The sequence below is a fragment of the Lacerta agilis genome, chromosome 5 (genome assembly GCF_009819535.1).
Source record: "Lacerta agilis isolate rLacAgi1 chromosome 5, rLacAgi1.pri, whole genome shotgun sequence".
NCBI classification, from domain to species: Eukaryota; Metazoa; Chordata; class Lepidosauria; order Squamata; family Lacertidae; genus Lacerta; species Lacerta agilis.
In genome coordinates, this window is record NC_046316.1 from 54,643,493 (window position 1) to 54,660,443 (window position 16,951).

The following is a 16,951-nucleotide window of genomic DNA, read 5'->3' on the forward strand; positions in this document are numbered from 1 at the left end:
CAGAGACTCACCTTGCAGGCTCTGATTGGCTTGCTTCAGTGGCACCGAACTGGAGTCAATGATGTCATTAATCTCCTGTGAAGAAACAGGAAAGTGATGAAATACAGCATGCTCTGCAGGGGAGGGGGCAGCAAGCAGGATCAAGATCCTGAACATATTTATGGTCATGGATATGAAATTATAAGGACTATAGCATGATGTGCATTGCTTGAACACAGAGGACTCAAAAGTGCCCATTGTACTGAAGTGCATTGCTTCCACATTGTCCCACTCCCCAGTTTTACACCAATCCAGTTGAAAAGGTTTCTTTGAACTCCTGAATCACTGCCATTTAGAACACATCTTTCCACAATACTTAATTGATGTTTGATTTTCTTATATATATATATTCTATGAAACAGCATTATATAAATAGCCTAAATAAATAAATAAATAAATAAATATTGTGTAGAAAGTTTACAAAATAAGCCCTAAAGACTACCATCCTGTGCACACTTACTGGGAAATCAGTCCCCTTTGAACACTAATTTTGACATAAACACATTTAGGTTTGTCCTGCAAAAATATCTGTGGAACTTCATAATGGATCACAGCTTAAAAGTAAGTGTTAAAGAGCATCTTCCACCATAGAGGCAAATACTATTGGCAAAAAAATTGAGGAACCAAACATACAAAACTGACTACCATCTAATTCTGCAGGTGAAGAGACACTGAAGCCACAGCCAACCCAACATTTTGTGGTCTGGGAGCACAACTGCAGTTATTTTGCCTCCAGGTATGGTGGGTGTTTCTATCCAGACCAGCTCCTGCCAATCCCCATGGTTAAGCATGGGTTAAAAAGATATTTCAGGCACATGTAGGTTTTGCAAATGGTTTCCCAAAGAACAATTTAATTCACTATTCAGAAACAGCTCTAAGAAGTTAGCATGGCATGATATATTGGTCCCTGTGTTTCTTGTGGGAGCTGCCTTCTGTGGGAGGTACCATTAAACCAATATACCTTGGTAAACAATGTAGCTCAGCACTATTTTGATCATTCTTCTGTGTTAACAGCAAAGCATGTTTGTGCCTTCCAGTATTATGAACAGTTTGTGCTGCTGTTTAAATGAGTATATTTTTATATTCTAATCAAAGCAGATATGGAAAACAGGTACCATGGAATGGCACTGAAGTCCAGAACTACCAAGGTGACTCCTGTAGCCCTATCATGATCCCATAATTCACCTTGTACCTGTGCTTGAAAAGCCATGGACTTCTATTACTGGCACTAGGTTCTTCCTTGGGTATCATCTGATCCAGTTTCCCTTGCCAACTGATAGTGGCTAAGTAGTTGACCATGGCCACTGAAGTGTTGAAAGTGCAGATTTAGGGCATGTCAATGGGATAATGGCCGCTAAACAGTGCAATGATGCTCATAAGAAGTAGATCATTGGAGGTTGGAGGTAGGGGAACAGAGGTGCATTTCTGGGGAACAGGGCAAGGCATATGGAGGCTGGTGTAGGAAACAAGCAGAGGAAGAGGAAAAAGAACACCTGACTGTAGGCAGGGCAGTAGAAGTCATCATACATGGAGGATAGGAGGGCAATACAAAAGACACCTGCCTGCAGAAAGGAAGCAGGGGAAGGCGCATAATACAGCTTATAGACTATATACCTTAGGGATAGAGTTCAGGAACATGAACAGGTTGTCCATCGTATTGTTCAAAGTGACGAAGCCCCCACTGATTCCCTGTGATATCTGACGGTTGCTGACATACGTACAAATATCCCCAGCCCTGCAGTGAAGGAAGCAGGCAGAGTTGAGAAGACAACTCTTCATACTGAAGTTGCTTCTCCTTTTCCTCAAAGAGGGAAAGCTAGTAATATCATGCAACCAGTCAAAAAAACATAACAACGGGTACCAACAAAGTTGTGACTTATTTATGAAGTGTCTTGATTGACATTGTGCCATTCTGGGGAGAGCAAATGGGGGATACAGCATAGGCAGTGTGAGCAGGTCATAGAGACAGCACTCTATACCTACTGGTACTGCCCACCAAAGGCAGCAGTAAAACTGCAGCATGTGACTTGCATTTCTGTGTGATTCGTCTCCAACTATTTACTCTGTAACACCCACTCTGTGCTTGCAACACATTGTAATCTTGAATGTATAGGTTGCTTTTGGGGGTGCCTGGTGGATGCACTCCCCTTGCCCTGGTCAGAGGTTAATCCAGGTCGCTTTTAGATCCATTCCAACTTCATGACACTGAAATAATTTCATTTCAGCACTTCATAGGCACCCTGGGTTCCCTCAGGTCTGCAAGAACCTCCATAGAACTAGTGCAAGGACAAATGGTGCAGAAAGGGCTCTGGCAGTTGCTTGTGCCTGTGGTGGCATGCTCCAGAGTAAAAGCCAGCCATGCTCTGGTTCCCAGGCACCCAGCCGTGCCACAGAAGGCTCCTGGGAGTCTCCCTTCACACATTTATGCTCTTGTCCCTCAAGGTGTTCTGGGAGAAAATTAGTGACCAGCTGCTCAGACTTGAACCATATACTGAACTGATAGAAGCAGTGATGCTGGAGGTCAAGTCTGACTGGAAATAGTGTCATTCGTCATTTCCCCTGGACTCCAATGTAACTCTGTAGTTGTTCAGTGACGAGATATAATTGCTTGAGCACTGGCAAGAATTAAAGCCTACTTTGCTCATTCTGCACTGCTAAACATCTCTAGTGGCTGATCAGCTCCCCAAAGGTTTGGAAACTCAATCTCTGCTGCCAGAGCTACTAACCTCAACTTTTCATTTCACACAATAGAAGTAGCTTACACGCACAGTGCAATTTCCTGTTGGGCCTCCCTGCAGGGACCATCCCATCCTCCCTCAGCTCCAGGAAGCCATTCCTTTGCACAAGACCATCAAAAAGGCTGTGGCCAGACTTAAAAGTGATGCCAAGTAGACAAATAAATTGTCTCATTTAAACTAGACCTGCAGCCACTATGTGTACAACATAAACACATTAGAGAAGTGCCCACCTGGCCTACGAACAGTGTACATGCAGGTGAGACAAGCCAGTTCATATCAGACAGCTAAGCAGGTACATCTTGCTTGAAATTGGGTCCAAATGGCAGTAGGTGTATAGTTGGGAGCTGCTCCATCACCTGACCTCCCTTCCAGCTGAGTTACCAGGTTGGAGGGTGGGAGGTAAGGTCAGCATGTTGCAAGTATGCTGGCAAGAGCGCCAGATTGGCTCCACTGGTGCATTTGCACTGCACCAACCTCACCCCTCAGCCACTCTATCACAGTATGCTGTACTGACTCAGCCAGAGGGAAGTCAGGTGAGCAGCACAGCCTCACCATGCTGTCCACTACTGCTGAACAGGCAACATAGACAGACTGGAATAAACTCCTTGCTGAACTGGTCACAGCAATAACCCACTCCCACCCTGTTCATTGATGCTCAGTATAGTACTCAACTCACACAAGAATGGTAGTGACAGCTAGCAGGAATGCAAATAATGTCCGCCTCTTGCAATTGGTGTTTTTCGTCTGCTTCTGGTACATGGAGCCCCCGCAGTGCCCACAGCAGCGGCAGCAGCAGAAGAACAAACCCACCAGGGGCACAAGGATGATGAAAAGAAGACCAATGACAAGGCAAACGAGGAAGCCTGTTTCGTATACGAACATCTAGAGATGGGGAGGGGCAGGGAGGAGAGAAGGAAACAAACAGACACAGTAGTCAGTTAGTATGATCATTCAAAGACACTGACACCTGCCTGCCCCAAAATAAAAGGGTGAAGGGCTCAGCACAGGGTGGTCCCACTGGTGGTTGTTCTTCAAAAACAATCTGGATTTATTAGAATGTTTTCTTGGCCATGTACTGGACATGTACTGGACATGAAGTTTGTTATTCTGGAGTCCACTTTGCTCACCTAGCAGCATGTACCAGGGCTTACAGGCTTCTACCCCTGTTCCTGCATTCCTGGCAAGGATCAGGCTGCTCCTGTTAGTCATCAGAGTATATGCGTGCTTGCACAGGGCATTGCATTCTTGCACACAGGCTTCAAAAGTTCCCACCCAGAGTCACACATAATCACAGGTCCAGTAATCCCTATGAACAATGTGGCTCTGGGTGCTCAGACCTCAAAAGGCCTTCCCTCCTTAGCCTTCCTGGTTAATGTAAACAGCGCAGTGTACTGGGAAGGCATGGCGCTGTCTAGGCAAGCTTGGCCTAGTCTGATCCTCCAAACCAGGGGTTTTTCTGGACTTCTTCCCTAGCACTCTCCTTCCAACGCCACAGCTGATCTTAATTTCACTTTCCTGAAAGTAGAGAAATCATGCATCCCTGAGTCCCTATCAGAATCTTTACTGGGTTTATTAAGCTTGCAGAGAGCAACTGAGAATGTTTTCATTTGTACTGTTTATATATTTATTTAAGCACTGACCACGTTTGACTTCTTTGTGAAGTGTCAACCTTTTGGTGTTTGCTGAGCCTACCACACCAACATTTCCTTTTCAGCCCTGTCCAGGTTCACCACCTGCCACCCACTAGCCTCTGAGTTCCATGACCCAATACAAAAAAATAAATAAATCACCTCTTTATACACTGCTGGGTCTGTGATATTAACCTGGCGCTGGAGCAGGCGAGTCAGAAGATCTGAGGAGAAGCACAGAGGAGTCAGCAGTGGTGGGGAAGGGGGAAGAGGGAATATACCATCACCTACATTATTGGACATTTGTGCATCACTCAACACTGAGATCTCTTTGGAAATCCCTACCCGTAGCCTAAGTTACCAGGATGAGACCCTATTTTCTCCAGCTGTCATTCTCCAAAGCTCTCCTGCTATAACCCGTTTGAATGACTCTATGTACATCACATGTGAAGTTTCTTTCTCTTTTTATTTTGTGCCACGGGCTATAGTGCTCAATAAACATTATGCTGATAGAAAAGAAACTTTTTTCCCCTTTGCAGCCCAAGTTAAGCAATACCCCACTTTACCACTACGGGGTGCCATACTGTACGCTTAGCAATCATGGCCTCTGAGCTTCAACAGCTCTGAAGAGAAAATGCTGTGTCCTGGGAACTGCAGAAAACAGACCAGACCTTCAGGCTTGTGAGGTTTACTTGGTTTTAACTGGAACCCTGAGATCCATCACCCAGAGCCTAGTGCAAAATACATGTGCTTAGCATTAAATAATTCTGAGCCTGTGTTCAGTTGGTTAGAGCATGGTGCTGATAATGGCAAGGTTGCAGGTTTGATTCCTGTAAGGGACAGCTGCATATTCCTGCATTGCAGGGGGTTGGACAAGATGATCCTCAGGGTCACTCCCAACACTACAATTCTATGATTGAGAGCCAGTGTGGTGTAGTGGTTAAGAGTGGTAGACTCGTAATCTGGGGAACCGGGTTCGCGTCTCCGCTCCTCCACATGCAGCTGCTGGGTGACCTTGGGCTAGTCACACTTCTCTGAAGTCTCTCAGCCCCATTCACCTCACAGAGTGTTTGTTGTGGGGGAGGAAGGGAAAGGAGAATGTTAGCCGCTTTGAGACTCCTTCAGGTAGTGAAAAGCGGGATATCAAATCCAAACTCTTCTTCTTCTTCACACAAAAATTCACACCAAGCTACCCCAAGCTTGTTTCATTTCAACAATATAATTTGGAGAAAGGGGATCGTTTTGTTGCCACAAAACAATTGGCAGTCGGAAACCCTTGCTGATCTACTGCAAATCACTCAAAGATCTACCAGTAAAGCTAGATTTGCCTTCCGTTCTGCCCACTCTGATCTAACAGGTAAAAACATAACCACCTAAGATGAGCCTCACTAAATCAGGCCAATGGCCCACCTATGTATTCTTCTCCCACTACTGAGCAGCTGGTTCTAGCCCGTAAACATATGGGACTGAGAATATCAGTTTCTCCAGGTTTTAGGTAAAACTAGCAGGCTTGAAGGGACGTGGGTGGTGCTGTGGTCTAAACCACCTGTAGTGACTTTGGGTGGTATTCAACTGAATTTTACCTACTGAAATGAACAAATGTGACTAAGTTAGATTCATTCATTTCAACAGGTCTACCCTGAGTAAAACTTTGTCGAATGCCACCCTTTGTTATGCAAGGAGGGAGGTTGGGTGATCACCACCTAGCAGGTAAGACTCACCGTATACACAATCAGATTTAAAACCCAGGAAAAAGAAAAATGCACAGACAGTGAATTGAGATGTGACCCACAGAATTGCATAAACACAAATAAGCAATGTTGAGCCTCAAAGGCGAGAGGGGAAAGTCTATGGGGCTATGACACCAGGATATGATCTAAACATTAGTCTGCAGGGTAGCATTACTGAACGGGAAATTCCTGCATTAACAAATGTGTGTGGGGGGTGGAGATTAACAGCAGCACTTTTCCTGTGCAACTTAAACACAGCGACTAGTTCTGGTGCTTTCATTCTAAAGTTTCAAGGAGTTTTCGAGAAGAACAAGAAGAAGAGTTTGGATTTGATATCCCGCTTTATCACTACCCGAAGGAGTCTCAAAGCGGCTAACATTCTTCTTTCCCTTCCTCCCCCACAACCTGTGAGGTGAATGAGGCTGAGAGACTTCAAAGAAGTGTGACTAGTCCAAGGTCACCCAGCAGCTGCGTGTGGAGGAGCGGGGACACGAACCCAGTTCCCCAGATTACAAGTCTACCACTCTTAACCACTACACCACACTGGCTCTCAAGATGTTAAAAAGCACTGGAAAGCACAGAAACATAAAAAGCAAGTCAAGAGTCCATTTTATGCTGAATATTTATCTAAATATAGCAAGAAGTATGCCAAGCCTCCGGTCTGGCGGAGGACAAGCTGACTGATGGGAAACTGGAATCTCTGATGACAGTATGCAGTGGTATGGAGACAGGAGAGGGGATGGAGAAAGAGTCTCTGCTACATGTCCAATACAAAGCAGTGTGTGCAGACCTCACACCAGAGAGGGTCAGGAAGCTTTTCTCTTCATTGGATAGAATGGCCTTGTAAATGTGTGCAAACAACCAGACCACAGAGCAGACTTGGAAAGTTAAATCGAAGCCAAGGTGTGCATGCAGAAGACACACACACACACACACAATGCCCAGGGCTCCATTTTGGAGTGTGTAAAATAACAACAAAGCATAGGGGTGCCTCCAAGGAGGAAAGCACCGTGAGCTTCAAAGACCTTACTCTCTGCCTCTTATAGCTGAGGCTACTTTCCAAGACTGTTTAACATTTTATACTAATTGTTCAGCATTTGGGTACATGAGGCAGTGTCCATTAGCTGTCGCTGCAAAGAGGCAAGCAAACTGGACTCTACTAACCAGGCAGGCTGTTGGCTACCAGTGATGGACCAGTGCCCATAAGGATGACCTCAAGGGATAGGAACCCTTTTGGTTTCTTCCCTTAGGGGAAACATTAGGGGAGCAAAGTATGCACCCCCATGAAAGTATCAGATAGATCAGGGATGTCCAACAGGTCGATCGCGATCTACTGGTAGATCCCCGGGAGGTTTTGGTAGATCGCGGTCGATTGCTGGGTCCCTTTCCTTAGCATTGGTAAAATCAAATCCGCCCCGCCCCCTTGACCTGCCCTCCATTGTTGCGCGATCTGCTGCATGGAAGACGGAGAGTACTCAATGAGGCAATTTGTTTTCCCAGCGATCTGTTGGTGAGTGGCTGTACCCCTTTTCCCTAGCCTTCAACTCTCCAAAAAAACGGGGCTTTCCTCCTCCCCCCAAAAAGCTCAACAACTTTGACCTGAACCCCAAAAAAGGTGGTAGATCACTGCCAGTTTTTAATTCTGTGAGTAGATCGCAGTCTCTTGGGAGTTGGCCACCCCTGAGATAGATGATGAAAGGCCCCTGAGAGAGAGGCAGGGAAGTGAAGATCTCCCAGGGTGAAAAACGAGAAGGGAAGGTGGGATTAAGAGCTAGTTTTGTATACAGAAAAGTATGTGCGTTTGTACACTATTTCTGCACTTTAGATATCCTGCAGGTTTCCCCCTCCCATATTTATCAAGAGGCTATTGTTCTTAGATATGCGCTATGTTCTATAGTTGCACCTGAGATAAGTAGGCAATAACTCCGTTGAGTTGTGTTGTTAACTGCTGGGAAGACATTGTGTATAATCTGACATTACTGCTTAGTATGTCTTGCTCATAAAGTATTATGTACTATTATATATTCTCTACTACAATTCATAATACGCAATAATTGGTATGTATATAAACTGGTTTTTTATTGTATGGATATTTAGTTACGTATTGACATATATTGCTTATTATGTTCTATGCTGTAAATCACCCTGTGGTCATTTGATGAAGGGCAGTATATAAATTAATAAATAAATGTAAAAATAAATAAATAAACTGCTACTAAGAAAATTCAGCATGCAACCCTTCTTGAGAAACTGGGGGGTGGGTGTGGGCATAGCTTTCAGTATGGCTCTCTGCTAGGCTTGAACCCCAGTTCCTCTGCCTCCATGAAAGTACAGGCTGTAGTCATCTTTGAAAATATGACTGTGATTAAATCATCAGAACATCAATAAATGGCACAGTATTCTTAGCAGTATTGCAACAAAGGCAGCGATTTTTAGCCCTCACGCCAGAGAAGCTGGGAAATGCAACCACAAAAATAAAGAAACCACATCATAAAAGAACATGAAAAGGTCAAAATGTGTAAACCCTGACTCATGATATTTGAACGCCCAGTGTGGACAATGGCCCCACACAACTTGAGGACGTGGCTCTGAACCAAGCCTTTAAAAACTTTATAATGCTTACTGTGGACCCATGTGGATTTCAGAAGAGAAGATTGCAACAAGAGGTGCTGTCATCCAGGACTCTGGCACAGTTCACACCTGTGAGCCGGGCTCTTGGTTCATTCCTCCCAGACAAGCCACAAGTGGTAAGCCACAGAACAAGCCTTGGCAACAGCTCGTTGCTTTTCTGGATTGAGACAAACTGTGAGGTTCAGATGTAACCCTAAGCCAAACCATAGCTTGCAGCAGCAAGGCAGTAAGAGCAAAGCAGCTGCAATTTTCTTTCCAGGAACCCGCATGTTTGCTCATTTGTGCCAAGCCACTGTTTGGTTTAGTGTGATGTATAACTGCGCCACGGAGTCCTTGGTAACAGCACTTCTTGTTCCTCCCTCCCAATACATCCACCTTCCCCTTCCAGTTCCTCCTTCCTGGTCCCATTTGCCACCTCTCTTGGCTCCATTCTTTCCCTTCCTCCTCCCCGCCCCCCAAACACACTTCTTTCTTCTGCATCTGGGAATCAGATCACTTGGAATAAAATTTTTAAAGAGAAGTTAATGATTGACTGAAGCTGGAACAGCTCCCTTGCCGCAACCAGATATATTGGTACCCATTGCGTTCTATGAAGAGTGTGCCACTCCTGCCAAAGTGGGTGGAGTGCTGACATCAAACGAATATTCCTATCTGCTTCGGCTTCCCTTGATGACTTGTTAAATCCCATTGCCTTCCCAAGGCTTGGGATAAAATAGTTCAATTCCTCTCTCCCTCTGCCCCATACTTCTTACAGAGAACTAAGAGTACAATTTCCCTGTGAAATCCATTCTCTGCCTAGTTTACCCAGCCACCAGGGGCCACATCTAATCTTGACATAAGGTATATTTTAAAAAATCACTACTGAGGGTATCAGGGGTTTATGATGGAAGGACAGAAAAATAATGCCGAGGTGTCTGTTTTTGGCTGGGTTCTGCAGTTTGGCAAAGCCCATGCTAATGGGGTGGCTCAGGCCGAGCTCTTCAGGTTGCAAACGTGCTGCGCAGTGAAGTACTGCCTAACCAGTCTTTGTATAATTATGTGAGACTGCCAACAAAAACATGGAGATCAATTAGACTGATCCAGCTGACATAATTGGACTGCCAGCAAACATCTGAGAGAGTCTCCCACCAAAAGCTCTTGAGTAAACTTAGCAGTCGTGGGATAAGAGGACAGGTCTGCTTATGGAATGGCAAGTGATCAAACAATCAAAAGCAGAGGGAATAAACAAATGAGGGAAATAAGTCATGAAGGCCACCTTGAAGGACTTTCTATTGTGTCAAGCAATATTTAACTTGTTCACAAATTATCTGGAGGCAGGTATGAGATTTGCAAATGACAGCCAAAATATTCAGCACAGTAAAAGCCTAAGGTACTCCAAAAGGATCCCTCAAAACTGCGAATGGACAGCAAAATGACAGATATTCAGTTCTTGTGCTGTGTAGCATATGTGATCCGGACAATAAAACCGAACATTTCACAGACAGACTGGTTGGATCCTGAACTGGCCATAATTAGCCAAATTTAGGGACTGGGGCAGATAATTCATTGCAAATATAAACCCAGTAGGGAGCACAACAATGGCAGCAAATGCCATGTTAGAAGCTATTAGGAACAGTTCTGAAAATGAGGTGTTCCCCCGCATATCTCATTCAGCCCTTATACAGCTTTTAAAAAGTATTGCATCTTTTAATCACTATTAGCTACAATGGCTAAATGGAACCTCGCTTGTCAGAGGCACTATGCACAGGCCCAGGGGAAAATGTTGTCCTCCAAGACTCTCTATCTCACAGTCAGAACTCTCCCCAGGCCACACCCCTCATTGGCTCTCCTCTGCAGACCTAATGTTTTTGCCTGGCTGGAATGTTCCCCTGAACTCTGATAACACCTCTTGCCTGCCTGGATGGATGAAAGAGAGTGTGAGTGTGTGTTAAGAAAATAGCCTAATCTAGGAAAAGTAGTATTTGCATTAATTGCTCCACCCACATGTGCCTTTTTCCATACCCATTACTGGCATGCAACCCTTGGAAGGTTGCCTGGAAGGGAATGCAGCCCCAGGACTGACAACAGTCCCCCCCCCCGCAAAAAACACCTCTGAATAACATATATAGGGACCAACAACAAACAGGAAGCTTTGGGCTTCATCCCTTACCTGAAGCATCCAAGATGGCCAGTCTTGGAAGCAGAGCCAGCTAGACCTTCAGACTAATCCAGCATGGCTATTCTTAGGCTGAACCTTGTTCATTTTCCCCCTTTACATTTCACATGCCCCAAAAATACATTATGAAAACCTGTATTCCTGTACATACACCCAAACTTAAAACAGTATACATCTGTTTGTTTGTTTTTTTAAAAAAATATTATTAAGTGATCCATGAGTTGGAACTGGTCTTTGCTTTTCTGGAGAATTTGTGGATGAAATAAGGCTCCAGCATTTCCCCGCAAAGAAGAAGAGGAGTTTGGATTTGATATCCCGCTTTTCACTACCCGAAGGAGTCTCAAAGCGGCTAACATTCTCCTTTCCCTTCCTCCCCCACAACAAACACTCTGTGAGGTGAGTGGGGCTGAGAGACTTCAAAGAAGTGTGACTAGCCCAAGGTCACCCAGCAGCTGCATGTGGAGGAGCGGAGACACGAACCCGGTTCCCCAGATTACGAGTCTACCGCTCTTAACCACTACACCACACTGGCTCTCTCTGGCAAACGTATCTTTGTGCTTTGTTCCTCTTGCCAGTCTTAATTTGTGAGTCAATTTTTTCCATAAGGGCAGGGATCTTATTCGTACCGAACCAATTTGATTATTTGAAGGTCAAAAAGGGCACCAATCCTCACTACTTATTACTAAAAAAAAAAAACAACATTAAATTGTGACTAGCTAAATCATTGTTTTTAGGAGTCTGTCTGTGTCTGGTCTTTAAAGAAGTATGAGTCAGTAACTGTTGGGAAGGTCATGAAGTTAAGGTTGCTGACCACAAACAGAACATGACTCAGCATGCAACACACTGCTACAAAAAGAGGACCCAACAACATTTTAAGTTGCATCACAAGAAGATAAGAAATCATAATCTCAGGGCCTTCTTCGTGATTATCCCAGATAACACAGCCCACCTCAAGGCCAAACTAGACGAAGCAGAGGCTGCCACGCTTCTTTAATCATGTTTCCCTCCTATTCATACATAACACAGAGCATGGGGGACATTTTTAAATGACAAGGCCATGCTGGTGATGTCAGGTGACCTGCACTCTGAACTCAGAGAGCCTTTAGCTGTAGTTATCCATGCTCTGGTAACTTCCAGGTTTAACTACTGCATTGGACTGTATGTGGGGCTGCATTTGAAGGCTGACTGTAAACTGCAATTATATGTGAAATGGGCAGAGATGCAATTAAACAAATCATTGGTAGTGAGGGGCCATTTGTATTTTCTGTCACCAGAACCAACATGTTCGGAGCTGTCTCTGGATAATTTCCCTCTCTCTCTCGCCAGAAGCCTCTAAGACCTTCCGCTGGAGTTTTACATGAAAGTCTGGTGCCATTTATTAGAAAGCATGACACAGCTTAGAGGTTTATCATGCAAAATGCATATGGGCAGGCTGAAAGTTAGTTATGTGGCTCCTCTTAAACTGCACAAAGATTTATACAGAAACAGGAGTGGGTGTGGACTTCTGTTTTGCTGCAGGGTGCCTGCTGCTTCCCTCTGCCTTCCCTCCTCAAAGGACACACACAGTAGTTATAAATGAGGTGCCTATTGTCTCCTGTGCTTCAGACGGAGTTTTCTTTGTGTGTTGTTTTCTCAAGTGCCTGCACGAATAAGTCATCAAACATTTGTTCAGCAATTTATTTTTCTTTTTAAGAAGTTTATTTTTACACTTAATAAAAAAACCTGTTCTGGCGATTGGCACAGGAGCCTGAAACAAGCAGGCAGGCAAATGGAGCAAGGGGAGAAATAAAAGCCACATTCCTGTGCCCTCTTACACAGGAGTATTTCCCATTAAGCTCACTGGAGCTTACTTCTACACAGACATGCACAGAATTGCACTGCATGCTGTTCTCTCAATAGATATGAAGACTCTCCAAAGGTTGGCTCATATTTTTTCAACATTTGAGGAAGGAATATTGCACAATAAACACACCCAGCAGCTAATGGTATGTGGCTTCTATCTGCCAGACCCACTGATGTGTAAGTTATGCCCCATCATCTCCTCCACCCACTTTTTTAGTCATACTTACGCAAGTATGGACTCCAAAAACAAAGGACACAATATCTCGTCCTAGCATAGTAAAATAGAGTTTTCAGGTTTTATCCAAAGTCCTCCCTTTAGTACAAGAACTTCCACCTGAGTAATGGTGATTCCTCTCCCTCTCGTCTACATACCCACAAATCTGTTCTGGGGTTTTCCCCAGTCCTAAAGAACAGATTGTGGGTGTGGACATGGGGAGAAGCAGTCCTGCTGTACAGGTGGAAGTCCTCCCACTAACAGCCCAACTTTGCAGGGTACAGCCCTTTGTCTCCAGCACTAGGTAGACAGTGTATCCCTGCATTGTGCCATAGCAAGTTGTTTGCCATCCACACCCCTTATCAGTTATCAATTCTTGTCTCATCCTGCGAAAGTTGTCAACTGCAACATCTATCCCAAAGGCAACTCCTCAGTACGTGCAGGTCCTGCTATCTAAACACAATGTGTTCCCTGAAATCGTTCGTTTGGCGAGCATTTGCATAACAAGTCATTGATCTCAATTTATTCCTATGGGGAAATTTCTAATGCATTCCTGACTACTGAATTTTGACTCCCTCCCCCCCCCCAAAAAAAAATCTAACCAGGAAATCCCTGGTTTGTCCCATCCCTGATTTGTCCCATCAGTTTCCCCTCTCTCCAACAAGCAAACAAGGAAGTAAAAAATGTTCTCGGTTCTGATATCTGAATCTGTGATGTGTATAGCGAGGTTCAGGTGTTAATTCCTCATGTTCAGTAAGTGAATTTTCACCTAGCGGGTGTTCATAATGGAGAAAATAAGCTGTTGATCACAGTCTTTGGAGAAGATACATTTTCCCTTCACAGACTCATAACCCAATTTTATTCTGTACCACAGTAGCCTTTGACAATAGGAAAGACCCGGTCTGGCAAAACCCGCCTTGCTATACCACTTACCTGCTGGGAAGGTGTTGGGTTGTACCATCCCTAGGAAGGAGTGCACCATACTGTACAAGCCCAGCAGGCCACCACTTGGGCCAGTGGGCTGTGGGTGATATTGAGGTTGTGTGAAGTTTTGCAGAGCCATCTTGGTAGTGGAAATGCAGGACCCTTTCAAAGTTCCTGGGCAAGCTCAGAAAGATCCTGAGGAGCTTCAGATCGTTTCCTTCACAGGAATCCTTGCCCATGCGGTGCTCTAGAAGGACAGCCGGCCTCTGCAATGGTTTCTTTCACCCTTCACTTGGATGCAAAGGATTTGAGAATTTTGCCCCACCACACCAGGGAGCTGAACTGCCTGCCTGCAATAAAGCAAGAGTGTTAGTGAGTGGTTGCAGCTCAGAAGTCAACCGGGAAAATACTGCGGTGGGGGGATGGGGGTGGACATGAAATAGCACCTACTTCCTTGTCCAAGTTGGGATGTGGGTGAATACTGTAGTCAACAGGGATGTCCTGGAGTTAGGACAGAGGACACAGAGGTGAAAATAGGAGGCCCTTAATGCAATCCACAAGCTCATCGTGCCCTTAACTCCCTCCTTGCCCAATTTTAGCCAAATCATGCCACCCCATAACCTTCAAACAGTAGCTTAGGGGGCTGGCACAGAAGGTTAGGAGGCATATGCCCTACCTGTCATCTGAATACTACCACCTTCCCCTCTGCCAACCTCAGTCATAGCCAACAGTATATGGGCAAGAGCACAGCAAAAAAATGCAAACGACTGCAAGGAAAGGAAGACTTCAGCATGACCATGATGCAGCAGGGCCCAGTATTGCAGTCATGTTGATGAGTTCATTGTTTTCTAACAGCTTGTCCCAAATTTAGGCCCTTCATACGCTTTGGACTACAACTCCCATTAGCCTCTGTGCTCACTGGAACCAATATGAACTGCAGTCCAAAACATCTGAAGGGCACCAGGCTGGGGAAGGCTGCTTTAGAATTAAAGCACAACAAAGCCATTTTTGCACCTTACCTTACGATCCCCCCCCCCAATGGTTTGAACAATGCAGGGCTGCATCACCCAAATGAATTGCTGGGTTAGCGAACCTCTTCTGAGATGGGATGTGGCAAGTTATTTGTTATCATCACCATCACCACCGGATCCCTATGTATTTAATCGCTGCCTGACAAACAAAAATTCAACAGGTGACGCATTTTCCAGCGTAGAATTCAGCGGGGAGGGGACAACTTTATGTGCTTATTTTCTGCCTTCCTGAACTTCAGAGTTTGTTGGAGAAAAATAATCATGCCAACAGTGCGTTTGCATTTTTAGAGGACTGCCCGGGTTGAATAGATAACTATTCTAGCTAAAGGCTGGAAATACTGTCCCTCTGAATATTACTTTGGAAGTAGAGGGAGGAAAGCAGGACAGAAGCTTTAGCTGAGATTCCTGCATTGCAGGGGGTTGGACTGGATGACCCTCGGGATCCCTTCAAAATTCAAAGCTGATGTGGAAGCTTTCCTGGGGCCCAGGCTCGTCAAGAGGGCGGGGGGGGGGGCAGAAAAAGGTGGCCGGACAAGATGAGCCTCTGGCCTGACTCTGGCAGGAGCATTTCTCAGGTTCTTATGAAGCCCATGGCAGAAACAGTGCCTCTTTTGCACCAAACTCGAGCTTCTACCACTCCAAGAACTAACATCCCAGGCAGCTGCAGCCCCCTACTCAGGAAACACCAGCCAGAACTATGAGGCGCTGCCAGAAGGATGAAACAACACTGGCCGTCCCATCCGTACCACCCTCCAAGCAACCCAACTCGCACACTTCCTCCCGAAAAGTCCTTCTCACCGCAAAGTCTCCTCACCTGCGGCGCCCCAACGAGGCGACACGGAAGAGGAGGAAGTAAGCGGCGCAGCCGCCGGCGCCACGGAGCTCAGCACCGGCTGTGAGGGAGGCACGGACGCGCCACGCCAGGCTCCAGCGACCCGCCAAGCGCCGGGAGGGAGTTAGGAAAGTCTCAACTTCTCCTCGCGCGCGCGCGCGCTCTCACTCCCTCCCCTCAGCCCGCCCGAGAGATCCCACGCTTGGTTGCGCTCAGGCCAGGGAGAGGGAGATCGATTCAGAAAGCCGCCCAACCCACGCGCGCCTGGGGAAGCGGGGGGGGGGAGATTAGCCTCACCTGCCGCTGCCCCCTCGCGGACACTGGGGGGCGCAGCCTCTGCGGGAGAAGTAGAGCAAAGGCTACAGCGAGGGCGCTCCGTTGGGCGCCGGTGCCCATAGCCAGGGGCGTCGCTGGGGAGGGGCGGTGGGGGCGGGACGCCCCCAGTGACAAGGTGAGCAGCGGCGGGTGGGGGTGTCAAGCGGCGGCCCCTCCCGCCACTCCCACGCGCCGCCGCTCCCTCCGTCACCCCCGGAGCAGCAGCACATGGATGGGGTGCTTCTGCCGCTTTTTTTCGGCGGGGGTGGGGCGACCCGCGAGGGGGGTTGTCACCCCCTCCTCGCTGGTCACCCCCCCCACCGAAAAAACCGCGGGAGGGCGGGCGGGGAAAGCCTGGAAAGGAAGCAGAGCAGGCGCGTTTAAGCGCCGCTCTGCTTCTTTTTCCGCTTTCCGCCGCTTTTTTTCGGCGGGAGGGGGGGCGACCAGCGAGGTGGGGGTCACCCGTCACCCCCTCCTCGCTGGTCACCACCACCCCCCGCCGAAAAAAACCGCGGGGGGGGGGCGGGGAAAGCCTGGAAAGGAAGCAGAGCAGGCGCGTTTAAGCGCCGCTCTGCTTCTTTTTCCGCTTTCCACCGCTTTTTTTCGGCGGGGGGGGCGACCAGCGAGGTGGGGGTCACCCTTGTCACCCCCTCCTCGCTGGTCACCACCACCCCCCCCGCCGAAAAAACCGCGGGGGGGGGGCGGGGAAAGCCTGGAAAGGAAGCAGAGCAGGCGCGTTTAAGCGCCGCTCTGCTTCTTTTTCCGCTTTCCACCACTTTTTTTCGGCGGGGGGGGGCGACCAGCGAGGTGGGGGTCACCCTTGTCACCCCCTCCTCGCTGGTCACCACCACCCCCCCGCCGAAAAAACCGCG

General features: G+C 46.9%; 1 protein-coding gene across 1 annotated transcript in view; it reads right to left on the bottom strand.

Moving 5' to 3' along the window:
* Positions 1–14,249, bottom strand: part of LOC117047091 (prominin-1-A-like) — a 31,719-nt gene extending 17,470 nt beyond the window's left edge. The window contains exons 1-5 of the mRNA XM_033149860.1: positions 13,911–14,249; positions 4,568–4,629; positions 3,454–3,659; positions 1,654–1,774; positions 12–75 (exon numbers count right to left, since the gene is read on the bottom strand). Of these exons, the coding sequence (XP_033005751.1) occupies positions 12–75; positions 1,654–1,774; positions 3,454–3,659; positions 4,568–4,629; positions 13,911–14,040 (583 nt within the window). The 5' untranslated portion in view covers positions 14,041–14,249. The remainder of the gene's footprint in view (positions 1–11; positions 76–1,653; positions 1,775–3,453; positions 3,660–4,567; positions 4,630–13,910) is intronic.
* Positions 14,250–16,951: the final 2,702 nt, after the last annotated feature.